Raw genomic sequence first — 14,195 nt, 5'->3', positions numbered from 1 at the left:
TCTCTGAACGCACCCTGTCCTGGTTTCTGTGGTGCTAAAGCAAGTCTATCCCGAGAGGAACGAAGAGCACATGGAAAAGGGAAAACGCATATTCGGGGAACACATCATCTGACTCTAAATGTGCCACGGACCTTGACACATAATCAAATGCTCCTCAGAGACAATTTAGTTAAAAGATTATGAAAAATGCTTTCTTCCTGTGACTTGCCAGCTGAAATGCCAGTTCTTCTGGCATTTGGTGCCTAAAAACCGCAAGTCTCTCTAGAAAGAATGAGTCCTTTAAAAGCAGCGAATGCTGTAATATTTCAATGAGGACAGATATGAAAAAAGTGCCTGTTCAAGTGCATAAAGCAGAGTGCCTGAATTTGTGTTCCCCTATTATTTTCATTTATCTTTTTAATATCTAAGCTCTACTTTAAAAAGGCAACAAACACACCCATCATGCCCCTGATTTCTTAAAACATGTGGCTTATTTTCACAAACTGCAATATCCTACTACACAACAGGCTCACGTTTATTAAAAGCTTCCCTCCTCTTTAAGAATCAGAGTATTTAAGGATAACTTGAATTACATTCGTTATTTTAAAAAATCTGGAAAACAGAAATCAGAGACGTGCACTCTATTTCTTTTTGACAGTGTAACTATCCCTGTATTCCACTTGTCTTCTGAAATCCATCCAAGTGTTTCTACCAAATCATTATGCATGATCAAATAACCTCAAAAAACCCCTTAATTCTTAAGGTAAGTCATTTGACCCTTTTCCTTTTGAATGTCTAATGAGAATCCACATACCCTTCCTTCTGCCTGGCATCCTGGCCCAGAAGTATTCATTTTTTCCCCTTTAGTTCTTACCTCAAAGTATTTGTGGAGATGGCTACAATGCCCTCTGGGCACTGCTCAGAAGCAAAACCAGATGCAAACTCCAGTGTCTCATAAGACAGAGGAGTCAGGTGGAAGCGTGACTGATAGGAATAACTGAGCCAGGAACGGCTTGACATGGCCAGCACCTGGGAAAGGCAGACAACAAATTCATTAGGTCACTCCAGGCAACATGAATGGATATATAGTGCCAGGCTCCTGCCTGCCAGAACAAGTGAATTCTTATGGGCGGACTTCACCCAGCTCAGAGCATACCTTCTACTTGGTTTCAAGAGTTTTATCTAGAAAATATGTATGGCATGATGAGGAACTTCAAAGCTCTATCAAGACACCAAATACTCAAAGTGAGGCTCAATAAAAACTGTTATCCGTTAAAGCCAAGATCAAATACTTTTGTATCTCTTTTTTTTTTTTTTTTTTAAATAGCCTGTTTTAATGGGAACAGGTCTTTTAAAATAAATATTTACTGCTTTGACACAATCTAAATGCTGTAGCACTGTAAGGGAAATTTACTTAAAATAATCAGTAACCTATTTTCAATCAAGTTAAGGGAAGCAAAGGAAGCAGACGGACTTCTAAACTCTTCAGCTTTAAACATTTACCTAAATCATATTCAGAGCAACCTTACTTTCTAGTTGGAACGATACTGAAAACACTTAGAAGCTACACCAAGCCCATCACTGACGGGCCATAAGCAGCATAGGCTTTTTCTCCCCATATTGTGAGACAAGGAACCAAGACTGGTCTTGAAGTAGAAAAGCACTGGGCTATTCTAGAAGCATTCTCTGCCAGAGTTGCAGCTCACCTCACCTCCCAGGCACAGCTGGCAGACCAGCAAGAGCAAGTTGAAGAGATTGACTCCATGTACTGTAACATCAGAACAGCCCACATTCCCAGATCCAGCCCCCTCCACTGAACAGCAATATTTCTCAACTCTGAGGGTGTCATCCAAAAATGAGTCAAGCAGGGGGTGGCTGATCTCCCCAGTGCCACATCAGAAGGGCTGGAAATGGTACTTCTGATGAAACACATTCTTCCCTCTATGCCAAATCCTGCAAATATTTTCCTCAGCCCCTGGCTGAGCCATTCTCAATATGCACAGGGGAAAACGATCCACTGCATCAAGCAGCGGGTAAGATTTGCTCTTTCCCTGTGCACTAAGGCAGGCAAGAATGAGTTTTTTTCGGTGTCTCTAAGCCCAAGAATCTGCTCAGAGCTTTCCAGACACACTGCCAACATAGGCCATGGGTCAGTGAGTTGTAGTTCAAAGGAGGTAGGGCAGCACTACATGTAACTTCCTAAGTAGTAAGGGGAATACCAACAAGAACAAGGCTGCTTGTCAAAGAGCAAATTGTGAGCCAGGCAGCTCCATAATTAAGTCATTCTGCTTTCCACCCTCACCCAGAGGGTCCTGCTGCGCTGCAAGGATGCCTCCCCACCTTGCCTACCCCTAAGGAAAACCAGGATTCTGTGTCTGGCGACTGGATTTGCACCCCTCCGAGAGTTCGCCTCACTTACCGCCTCTTGGCCTTGCATTCGGACTCGGAAGAGTTTCACAGGCCGTGAGCCAAGGTATCTGGTCCTGGTATCAGAAAGATCACCCGTAACAGGATCCAGGACAGTTCGCAGCAGTACACCGTTCTTGACATTAGCAAACCAAAAAGTTAGATCAAGATTCCAGATAAGAAATAACTAGCTACAGCCCATTATTCAAAACCAAGAGGCAATATCTGAAGAATTAGGTGTTTACTTTCCTAGCTTCCAGTACAAGTCCCTTCTACAACTATGCTGTATCTAAATTGGCTCTTAATATTAAAGAGCTTAGCTTCTGCACACTCCTGCAGGGCAGGAAGGAAACACTGTAAAACAAACAAACAAACTGACCTCCCCCAAAGCAAACAAAAAAGCCAAAGAACAGACCAAGAAATTTGGCGCATCATATTAGCCATGAAAAACCTGAGGGCTGATTACAGACCAAAATCCCTCTTCGTACAAAGCATTTACCCAAAAGTTCATGCTGCTTCAAAAGAGCTTGCATTTTGGCATCAAACTCCAGGCATGTGAAAGAACCTAGGCTGCTCTGGTTATTTTTACCACATGTTGAATGGTCAAAACAACATTTTTTTGGTCAAAGATCAGAGTCAGTACTGGATGCAACAAAAAGCTGTGTAACAGTAGTTATTAGAGCAGAGCCTGTGGTTGTGGGCAGTTACTTCTTTAATACTCTGCCCTACAGGCAGTTTTTAAAGAACTCCCCAACAACATTTCACCCAAAAAGTGTTGGGTTTGGTTTGGGTTTTTTTTTGTGTTTTGTTTGTTTGTTTTTAAACATTGTACCCTCTTCCCAGAAGGGGAAAAAAAAGCACAATCTGTCCTATACAAAGTATGTGACAATATGGTGTCTTCTGACTAGTCTCAAGTCTAGGAAAGTATGGGGAAATTTGCACCTCCTAAGTCAGACAGTCAATTCCCCAGCCACAACTGTTAAGCATTTTGCAACAAAGAGAGGACATTCAGGTTTTGTGTGCCACTGCATGATGACAAGACTATTATTACAGCAATTCATCTCTCAAGCGAAAGCTCACCAAGAACTGTCAGAACCAGGCTGGCCTCTCTCACCTGCAGCCCAATGTTCAGGTACAGAAAGCCGATGGAGCCCCTCTCCCCCAGCTCATCCTGCTTCTCTGTGCCACCCATCTCCACAATGCACAGCGACTCAGGCTGCGCGGGAAGCGCCTGCATACTCAGCGGCTGTAAGCAATCCTGTGCGAGACAGAAAAGAGGTACCAGACCAGTCAGCAACGCTTGGCATGGCAAGAGGGGATTCAAGGTCCATCAAAGGAGCTTAAAGATGCCCTTTTAAATCTCCATAAAGTAGTATTCAGCATGGGAAAAAAAAAAAGTCACAATAGATGCTGGCTCTGGGGATTTTGGCAAGCAGGAGTGCTTGCAGCCCTGGGGTTTGAAGAAGATAAACTGGATCCTTCCAAACTGTTCTAGCACAGTTTTCAGCTATTTAGCATGGAGACGCCCAAGTAACATTTATGTTACTTCAGTCATTCTCTGAACACTCATCTGTTGTAGGTAGAGGAATGATAACACTGGTTTGCTGGGGACCTGCTTGCAGAATACATCTGCTTTTACTATGGGTATATAAACAGTGACAGAGGAAAAACAAAAATGAAAATAAAAACCAACTACACCCAACCCAGCCCAAAACAAATAAAAAATAAAATGCTTTCATATCTTATCAGCTGAACCTCCAGACATGGGTAAAACTAGATCAAACAAAGGAATCTGTTACAGGTCAGGATCAAGGGCCATGCTTCCTCCCAACCAGCAGAGAAAAGTCATGCAAGCTATTCCTTCCTGGTCATCCACCTGAATATGGAAAGACAGCTTGGATGGACACAGCCCACCTCTGGGGTACCCTTCTGAACAGTTCAAGCCAATGGAAGAGGCAGAAACAGCCCAGCTACTTACCGAAGGGTCAAGGGAAATAATTCTGACAGTGTTGTCCACCAGCCCAACAGCAAGGAACCGGGAGCGCTGCTCCCCAGGGGGAACATTGGCCAGGCTCATGCAAACAACATCAGCCGACATCTCCTTTCTCTCCGTGTACTCATTCAGCTGTCCTGACTGAGAAAGAAAAACACAAGAGACTTATCAACAAACCAATGGGCAAACCAGCACCAAAATCTCTCTTTACACACCTCTTTTTTTTTTTCCCCCAAGATAGTGCTTTGGATTGTTTTACAGCCATTTCTTTACAGCCTTATTTCAGCTACAGTGGGAAAAAACAGATTAACAATAGGATAAATACACAATTTCAAGCCTTAGTTATGAACTTCAGAGACTTCAATTAGCCATTAAATCATCTCAGGCAGACACTGATTGATCTATCAGTTCTAGAAGGATGCTCCACCACAGAATCCTTTTTCCTCAGGTCTGATCAAGGATCAGTCTCTGGCATGCCCCACACTCTACCTTGCTCTTCCAAACTCATTCACAACATTAACACACCTACCGGGTCCATCTCAAAGTAAACCAGTTCTCCTCCAGTCAGTGCTATCACTACTTGTCTCTGGTTCACAGCACATTTTACAATGGTTTTCTTCCCTGGTGTCTTCCATTCATTTACTCTCTTATCTGCTCGGATGTGCCGAATCCCATCTGGATAAACCTGAAGGAAAAAAAAAAGAAGGTCACATCAATTCTGTATTTACTATCCCACCACAATTCCCATCTCACTGGTGATTCTGACCCAGAAAAAGCCAAAGACAAGCACCGCTCCTGGCAGCAGTGATCCATTAGCTACGCAACAGGCTGAACTAGTACAATGCCACTTGCCAGCTGGAATCTTTGAACTACAAGAAACTACTGAGCACACACTGGAGGCGTTTAGGATCATCTTCAGCTGGTCCAGTTTCACTTTGCAGGCGATAAAAAGGGAAAGGTTGATTAAGTATCATTCTCTGCCAATCTACACCTTTAGATGTGACATATGTTGCACTGTTGCAGAAACCACGGCTGTGCAGCAAGCAGGAAGCAGCAGACATACAGACATATCATAAGCAGTTTTCCATTACCTGTACCAAAGCATCATCACCGAGAAGAGAGCAGGACAAAGTGGGCGTAGTACCCAGGAATCCAGAGTCAGTCACTTCTTCTACAGTCTCTCCGATAGACAGCACTAGTGTGGCATTTACGAAGGACACAATGATATAGGCATCAAATTCATCTGGTCAAAGGAGAAAGGGAAAAAAAAAAAGGGTGCTGATTAAATAAATGCAAGGCTTCCCATCACAATTAGCAATCTGACAGCTGTCTAGCAGTCACCCTTCAGGAAAATTCCTGTGATAATTATATTTGTTGGCAGGATTGTAAAAGTTCGTTTTAGGACACACTATCCAAAAGCCAGCCACTGCTAGACTCCAAAAAATGTAAGACTGAGCCAGGGATCAAATGATGATCCAAACAGAGTCAATTCTTGATACTCTGGATTCTGGCAAGCAAGATTCCTGCCTCCTTTTTTCCAAGACAGCACAAAGCCTAGGAGCCTTTAAGATACTTGCCCCACCTCACACAAGGAGCTGAATCCAGATTTAACATCCAATGAAGTCAAATGAAATCCAATAATCTGCATACAAGGAACCCACCTACAGAAACTGCATCACAGGTGCTGCAAACAGGAGGTTCCTGGACCACACCTCTGTCTAGTATCCACATAATGAAATTGGGGTGCATTGCAGCGGAGCAGCTCGGGGTTAGCCTGCTCTACCCTCAGCCAGAAGCTCAAGTAGCTTACACAGTCACTCATACACAGTCTCTTGGGATGAGAAACAATTACATTTTTCAGACAGAGCAAACATTGACCTTTACTTCTACTAAAATAAGTGAAATATTTCAGTTATTATCTCCAGTACTGGCTTCTCCCAAAGGGAACAGCTTGGGAGATAAGTCCAGTAGCTTGGACATGGCAAAGCTATGCTAATCAGAAGAGTCTTAAGAGCTCATTTGGAAATAGGGAAACTTTGTGGGAAATAAGGATAGTAGGACTGGGTAAAGGGAATGCCCCAGATTATTGCTGTCCATTTCATTCTGCATACAGCTATAGGCATTAAACAGAGGGAGCAGAGAGTCTCATTAAAACAGAATAACAAAAGCAAAACAAATAAAAGTCTCTTGGGAAATGGAGCCAGGAGCCTCAGTGGAGAAGTATGATTGCTTCAGAGAAGCAACTCTGCTTCTGCTGCTGTTGTCATGCAAGTGCTATTCCCCATTATAATCCAAAGCTCAGACTTATGCACCACAGCCCAAGACAATTAGCAGAGGTGAGGGTGTAAGAGAGCTGTCACAGTTTTTTGCCTTAAGCAGAGTTTCTCCATAATCTGCAAATGTGGGAAACATGGAGAAGTGGCTAATGACTCTCTGAGTAGAGAAAGAAAATAAGAGAACTCTCACTGGGATGAATACAGGATGCAAGCAAATAACTTGCAGCAGCTTAAAGAAACTGAACTGGGTTAACTGAAACAAATGTTTCAGGAACTGATCCTTTTCTTATCCACCCTGTTTAGAGAGAGGCATTGCCAAACCTGCTGTGTCACGTTTGTAACGAAGTTCTTACACACAGCTGAAAATATGCAAGTGAAAAAAAACATCATTCTTCTCTTCAACATCTGGTACACAGACCCCAGCTCTGATCAAACTGAAGAGCTTTGTATAATTAAATCTGTTCCAACAGTGGTTTGTGGCATAAACTCCATTACTACTTTATCAAGGGTCATAGCCTGTAACCCCCCATATGCTCCTAAACCCCTGCCCCCAGAACCAGGTCCACTTGGGGAAATAAGAACTGAACCTGTACACAGAAAGTGGTTGGAAACACTAACTACTCCAACGGTAGTTCGCCAACTACCTTTATGCCAGACAGTAAGAGTTCAGTAAGACGTACACTGTTGCACACTGGTTATTTCTCACACTAAATAGCAGCTTCTCCTACAAGCCTGCATGAATTTTGATCAGCAGAAGTCTATAAGAATTCCTCGATCACTTTAAACAGAGATTCTAGCAGTTCACAGGCTAAGCATTTAATTCATAAATATCCTGTAGACAGGATGTTCTAAAAATTCCATTTCAAAGACCATCGTTGCTTTCCAAAGTTCTTGAGAGCTGCTGCTTTCCTCCCTGGGGGCTGTCATTCTCATGATAAACCACCATGGCCCAGCTGGAGGCTTAACCACGTGATCTGGAGCAGGACAAAGAGCTCCCACTTGAAAGCGAAACAGATTCCCTTAGTCCTACTCAAAACGAAAACTCATTCCTACCTCTTAATACTCTTTTAGTTCTTTCTTTTCACTGGCTTACAGTTATATTAGAGCGTGCCTTTAAGTCTGTGTCAATAATAGTGACAAGTGCATTTTTGCCTGAAGTCCAGCAGTGTTGCCTAATGCTTCTCTGCTGGAGCTTTTGAAATAAAGGGTTTGATTTACCAGAATGAAGTCAGTGAATAAGATACATTCATCTAGACTCAAACAATACAATTTTGGTTTAGAAAACATAGCAGCCTAGTTGAAATTAAGCAGAGTAAATCCCCGGGGCACACTGAGAAGTAATTCTCTGTTAGAAAAAGAGCTCTATAGATTTTAATATGAAAAGGATATCTACTTAGTTCTGCACAATTCCGAGCATAACATCGGGCTGCCCAGAGTTTTGAGCATATAGACATTATTTTGTATGCAGACACAAGACTCCAGAGATGCTTATTACAGTTCTAATTGCTCCAGTTAGCTCCTTTTCAGCAAGTAATAGAGACATTTTAATGGCTCTGAAGAACTACAGCTGGACTCACTCTCCTGTGCCTTCACTACAAGTTTTCTGCAGCTTCATGCACACGTCACGACCAGTTATGAAAACATTTCAGTCCATGAACTCTCTACTGCTGTCCTTTCTATTATTTGTCACAGACTCTAAGTCCATGAAAACGTCATTCCTATACACCAGTCCACACCCGATACTGTTTTATCACACATTGCAGCATGTGAATTTGCACCAATACAAACTTAGTCACCACTAGCTCAGAGGAGTTCAGTGAACAAACACTTGAGCAGTGACAAAATTCAAGATTATTCTCACTTAAACAATATTGATGGGATGACAGGACATTTTCCTGGGCTTCTGCTCACTACTGCATGGAGACTCTGTAGCTGTGACTCACTGCACATTGCTTTTTATGCAAGAGTGCTGGGTAGGGAACATAGTCTGTTAAGTCTCAGCTCACATCTATCTTCACAGCAAAGCACACAGCCATTGAGCTCCCCTGACGTTGATATTTAACTGCAAGACAGGGTTTCGTCCAAATCCCATCCACTTCTGTCTGATGGGTTGACGCATCCCACAACAAGAGGGCAATCCCATGCCAGTAACAACTACAAGTGCTTCAAGCACACTCAGTCATTTTCTCTTGGATCTGTACAAAGCAGCTGGGAGCCAATTCTCAGTCTAGAGGGAGCTGAAAATGCACACCGCTGATTTTATCAAGAACTGACCCTTCCACAGAGACAGTCAATTATTTTGTTCCCCAACAACTGTAAGATGGAATGGCAGTTGCCATCTACTTTTCAACTACAGAACTACAAAGGCAACTACGCCCAAATGACACAACAGCTTCTAGAATTAATTTACTGAAAACCTTAGCATAAAACTAGCCCCATGATTTTGGGATTCTCTGTGGTTAACCTGTGGGATGGTACAGTAGCCCCTAGCAGTAGGTACACACCTGTGGTGATCAGCACCTCCACCACCAGCCACCTGTGGAAGAAAAAAAGAGGCTCGGTATTGGTAGTGTTTATCACCACGTACCAGCCAAGGTTAGTATTTGTTTCAAAGGCTGCAAACCTGTATATGTCTTACGGAGGCCTTGCAGCACACACACACTGTGGCACCACAGTAGCACCAGGCAGCCTGACACTGCAAACTGAACACTCAAAAATCAGAACTTGGGCAATTTCAAGATTAGATACACATCTGAAAAGGTTCTGCAGTCTCTGTTTAAAACCCACTAAAACCATTTCTGAATTCAAAGAGTTGTAACCTGGAGATTGGTTTTACATAACTTTAAACCACGTTCAAAACGTAGCATAGTTCACAACAACTACAGATTCCAGCCTTTCTGAAATAATGGAGAAGATCTTCATGCAGGAACCTGGAGAATTTGGAAGGAGGAAAAAAAAGAGGAGGCAGCGAGACAGGTCCATTTCATGTCTGCTATCAATGGTTCTCCATCTCCTGAAAAGTCAAAGATAAACTCTGGAACTCCAACAGAAAAGGTTTTAAAAGTGTAAGGTCATGTCAGAAGCTTCCATCTCACAGTGGGACCAAGTGCTACCAACTCCTTTTCCAGAAGGCAGGAGCAAAGGTTTGTCTCTAACAAACTGGAATGCCTCTTTGAAGAAAGCACTTTTTTTTTTTCTTTTAATATGAACTGTGAAAATACTTTCCTCCCGACTCTTATTTCTGGGGAACACAAACACACTTAGTGCTCAAAGTTCCTTCCGTGCTGCTATGCCTAAGCACAAGTCTCAGAATACGACCACAGGAATTGATGGCAGGTTTCAGATGGCAAGGAGAATCCCACAGCAATGTTTGAAATACCCACAGGGTTACTGTCTCCCTAGAAGACAGACTACTCTGATTACTTAAAAACAAGATATCATGCCACCGCAGCAGGCTAAGGTCTCCACTGCAACAATCTGGCATTTCTATATCCAGTGCATAAACCTAGAGGAAGTCTTTGCAAGATTTATACAAAGCACTGCCTCAGAAATAATCACTGAGACTGTCATTATCCAGAACAGATTAATTTCAGGCTTTTTAGGTGTTCCTGAGGCACTCCGTTCTCACCCCCAAAAGAAAGGAAGGACAAAGGATTACATTTCCTCTTATACTTTAGTGAGGCGAGCCCATTATTTCACATCAGGAAAATAACCCAAGTCCACAATCCAGCACATTCTGCCAGTTTTAAACCTTGACCTTCCTGGAACCAGCAGCATTCTATAATGCCGCTGGGTTTTTGAATAGGGAGCGTGTCCTAGCCCGAATAGACTGTTTTCTTTGCAGATATGCATCGAGGGAAGTAATAAAATACAGATACTGTTGCTGATTTATCTTCTTTGTTCCATAATTTGTATCCCACACTTTCACAAAGAGCTGATTACAGTAGCTGTCAACACGCATACAAAGAATAGCAAGTATGCTCCAACAAAAAGCATAATCATTGCCTGCTGATGCTAGAGCAAGAACTTATGGGAAGTGGGAAAAGATGAGAAGTTCAGCAGCTTCAGGCTGCAAAGGTATAGCTGACCCAGCATATTGCATGATGGATGCAGCCGCAAGCAGGTGTTTCTTTCTCGAAGGGACATGTGACAATTCTCAGGGAGCAGAGGGTGGCTTCTAAGTACAAACAGGTGGCTGCTGATTCAAAACATAACTTTTGCGGATGGCATACAACCATCATGCAGCAACTTTCCTGACTCCCTGGACAAAAAACAAAAACAAAAAATCCCACAAACCAAAAGAATCTCCCCACGACAAACAAAACACACCAAAAAGCATTAGCACTTCCCTGTATTTTAGGAAAATACTGCATACCTTCAACATGTCTCCTCACAGTCCACACAGCATTGGGGTTACCAGGCAGCTCTGAGACGGCCATTTCAGATACCTAAGAGTAAACAGGAACAAGGTTCTTTTGCAAACAGATGTTTAGACTTAGTACAGTAACTCGCCAAACCACCAGCAGTTTTTAAGCTTTCCCACAACTGGGCAGGAAAGCTACTAATTCCCAGTTCTCATGCTTTCTTCCTGTGCCAGATGTGCTGCGGGGTAGAATACTCAGCAATGATACGACAGCACTAGAGCTCTGGATGTTGAGCTTTACAACAAGGTCACCCGCCCCCAGCAAAGGGAGCAGCAGCAGCTGGCAGAGACACCAGGAATGTTCCAGCTCAATACATTCAAGTATTAGAAGAGACAAAATGCAGGTGGTTGGAGTCAATTAAGCAAAAAACCTTTGAGACGAAGAGTAGACAGCACAACCCTTCAAATTGCAAGAAGAAAGCCTAGTGAAAGCTTTCCCTCCAGACTATGACAAAAGGAGAATCCCTCCATTTCAGTACCCTTATTTCCAGGATTTCATCCCACTGTCTTCATCTCTCAAGCTGTTCTTCTAAAGTGCTGGAAGTCTTACCTCAAGTCCATGTCTTAGAACCCTCAGAGACGACCGGGGCCCCCGACCACAAGCCACATACAACTGGGGTGTGTCTTCATTGGCCAAATCTGCTATCTGTATAGAGAAACAGTGTCGAACAGTGCCCACAGGAAGAGAAAATAAACTAAACTATATACGCCACACTACTGCTTTAAGAATTTTTTTTCAAACACAAAGACTGTGGAGACACCATAGGGTGTACCATCTGCTGCTCTGCAATCATGGCAAGTTTTAACCAAACTCTCTGCAGAGCAGAGAGCTGGTCTGATGGTCAGAGGAGCCACACAGGTCTGCTGGCTGACACCTTGTGTCCAGAGATATTTATCATCACATGAATCAAAGGCTGCCAGGCCAAGGACCAGTCTTTGGCAGCTGTCTGTGAATTCAGCAGACTTTCTTTTCTACCACTATATTTAGGATAGAGAAGTATTTCTGGAAACTTAGGAGAATGCAGCTTTGGTGATTCTGTTTACACACAAGTGGGATCAAGCTGGAACACAAGAGGTTCCACTTAAATTTGAGAAAAAATTTCTTCTCAGTGAGGGTGACGGAGCATTGGAACAGGCTGCCCAGGGAGGTTGTGGAGTCTCCTTCCCTGGAGACGTACAGGCCCTCCTGGACACATTCCTGTGCGACCTCTCCTAGGCGTTCCTGCTCCAGCAGGGGGATTGGACTAGATGATCTTTTGAGGTCCCTTCCAATCCCAAATATACTGTGATACTGTGAAATATTCCACAGAGAAGTGGAGAAAAAAGAAGTCATGCATCTATGACCATCCTCTCTGTAACAAAAAAAAAAAAAGACTTATATGGTGAATGGGAGCTTGCTGATGGCAACATACCTGACAACACAGAATAGGAGACAAACTATCCAACTCATCTACCAGCACCAGGTTCTTGAGAGGTCGTGGCTGAAAAAAGAATGTATCTCCTTCCTCAAGAGGCATGGCAGAAGAAAACTCTGGTTCTTCATCATCATCACCCAGGTGAGCTATCTGGTACAGGTAACTTGAGACAGAAAGCAAGAGCAACAGCATGTTCAGTGCAAAGCTCATGTAGCCTTCTCTAAGTAAGACTTACCCAAATATTCAGGCAGTAGGGTGGACAGAAACCCTTCCCTACATTACACAGCTATTAAAATTTAGTCTTAAGGATTGCCTTCTTTGTGACAAAATATTTAATATTCCTGTGTTAGAGCCAAAGCACCGACAGCTGAGGCTACAAGCAAGACCAATGGTTACATCTGCAGTTCCACAGTTTACTATTTTACTAGAATACTCTCATCTCGCTATTTTTAACTGCATTCCCTACTCCATCTTATCAGCCTAAATATCACTACAATCAAGGTAAACTTCAGAGGCAAAAAAAAAAAGGTAAGACTACAAGAATAGGTTGATTTACTTCCTGGTTTTAATAATGCTCAAATGAATACGGCTTCCTCAAAAGCTTGGTTTATACAACTGAATTCAGATTCAATCCAGTAATCTGCGGGGAGCTCCCTCAGGTGGCCAACTACAGATGGAGCCAGGACAAAAAAAAAACCAACCACATAATCTCCATTCCTGTGAATCCCTCAGTTAAGACATCATTAAGCCATCTTCAAAGGTGCACAAAGTCTCCTTTGAATCTCTAAAATACTCTAGAACCACAAACATGAATTGAGAAAGCCTTCAAGCACACACCTATCGACCATGGTTACAGATAAAAAACCCTTATCTGCTTCTGAGTGGGCCAAAACACACAAAAGTTCAATGAAAACTGATCAAACTCATTAAAGATAATTCACCTGGATACATGATGGATGCTATATGAACTACAAGTGCTCAATTCTTCCAAAACCTACTGCAACAGCATGTAATCTTTTGTTCTCTGCACTATTAATATCTAGCCTTTGTTCAAACAACAAGAAAATTCCCCTATTCAGTCATAGTCTAAACCCATTGTTCTGCTCAAGCCATGTGAACAAAGCACTAATTTTCCTGTTACAGAGATGTTTGTTGTCTTTCTACGTTCAATAAGTTCAAGGGTCAGTTTGCAGTCCTGAACAGAAACAGTCCATTTCAGGAGAAAAATGCTGATGTAAAACTGTTTACTCACTGGTTTCCAAATTCAGATGCCACAAAGAGAAACCCCGTTTTCAGCACGCACATGGCAGCTGCAACAGGAACAGTGTCAAAGTACTTCAGTCGAATCTCTGTTACCTGAAGGGCAAAGGAAGATGTGTTAGTACTAGTACAGTACCACAGCTATACATGTGATTTAACAAAAAAACCCTGCCTAGTTATCCTCTCCCAAGAATGGAAGCAAGAGTGGGCCAGGCATAACCACATCAGTAGCCTAGGGCAGCAGGTTGTAAATCACAAAAACATGTCAGGCTGCCTGTTTTATTCTAAGACTTTTTGGCTTTGATAACACCGAGTCTGTTTGGAAAACCAAAAAACCACACCAACAAAACAGCTGCAAAAATATCAAGCTATCTAAACAAGAAGAAATTTGCTTCACTCAACACCAGTCACTTCCCAACATGTGAATAATTAACTGTCCTGGC

General features: G+C 42.7%; 1 protein-coding gene across 1 annotated transcript in view; it reads right to left on the bottom strand.

Moving 5' to 3' along the window:
• SF3B3 (splicing factor 3b subunit 3) overlaps positions 1-14,195 on the bottom strand; it is a 30,260-nt gene that overhangs the window by 9,313 nt on the left and 6,752 nt on the right. The window contains exons 8-17 of the mRNA XM_065848083.2: positions 13,745-13,848; positions 12,490-12,655; positions 11,628-11,723; positions 11,030-11,102; positions 5,470-5,621; positions 4,908-5,063; positions 4,364-4,519; positions 3,500-3,643; positions 2,399-2,521; positions 854-1,008 (exon numbers count right to left, since the gene is read on the bottom strand). Coding sequence (XP_065704155.1) covers positions 854-1,008; positions 2,399-2,521; positions 3,500-3,643; positions 4,364-4,519; positions 4,908-5,063; positions 5,470-5,621; positions 11,030-11,102; positions 11,628-11,723; positions 12,490-12,655; positions 13,745-13,848 — 1,325 coding nt within the window. The remainder of the gene's footprint in view (positions 1-853; positions 1,009-2,398; positions 2,522-3,499; positions 3,644-4,363; positions 4,520-4,907; positions 5,064-5,469; positions 5,622-11,029; positions 11,103-11,627; positions 11,724-12,489; positions 12,656-13,744; positions 13,849-14,195) is intronic.

The sequence above is a fragment of the Patagioenas fasciata genome, chromosome 13 (assembly GCF_037038585.1).
Source record: "Patagioenas fasciata isolate bPatFas1 chromosome 13, bPatFas1.hap1, whole genome shotgun sequence".
Classification (NCBI taxonomy): domain Eukaryota; kingdom Metazoa; phylum Chordata; class Aves; order Columbiformes; family Columbidae; genus Patagioenas; species Patagioenas fasciata.
This window is presented reverse-complemented; position numbering and strand designations above follow the sequence as displayed.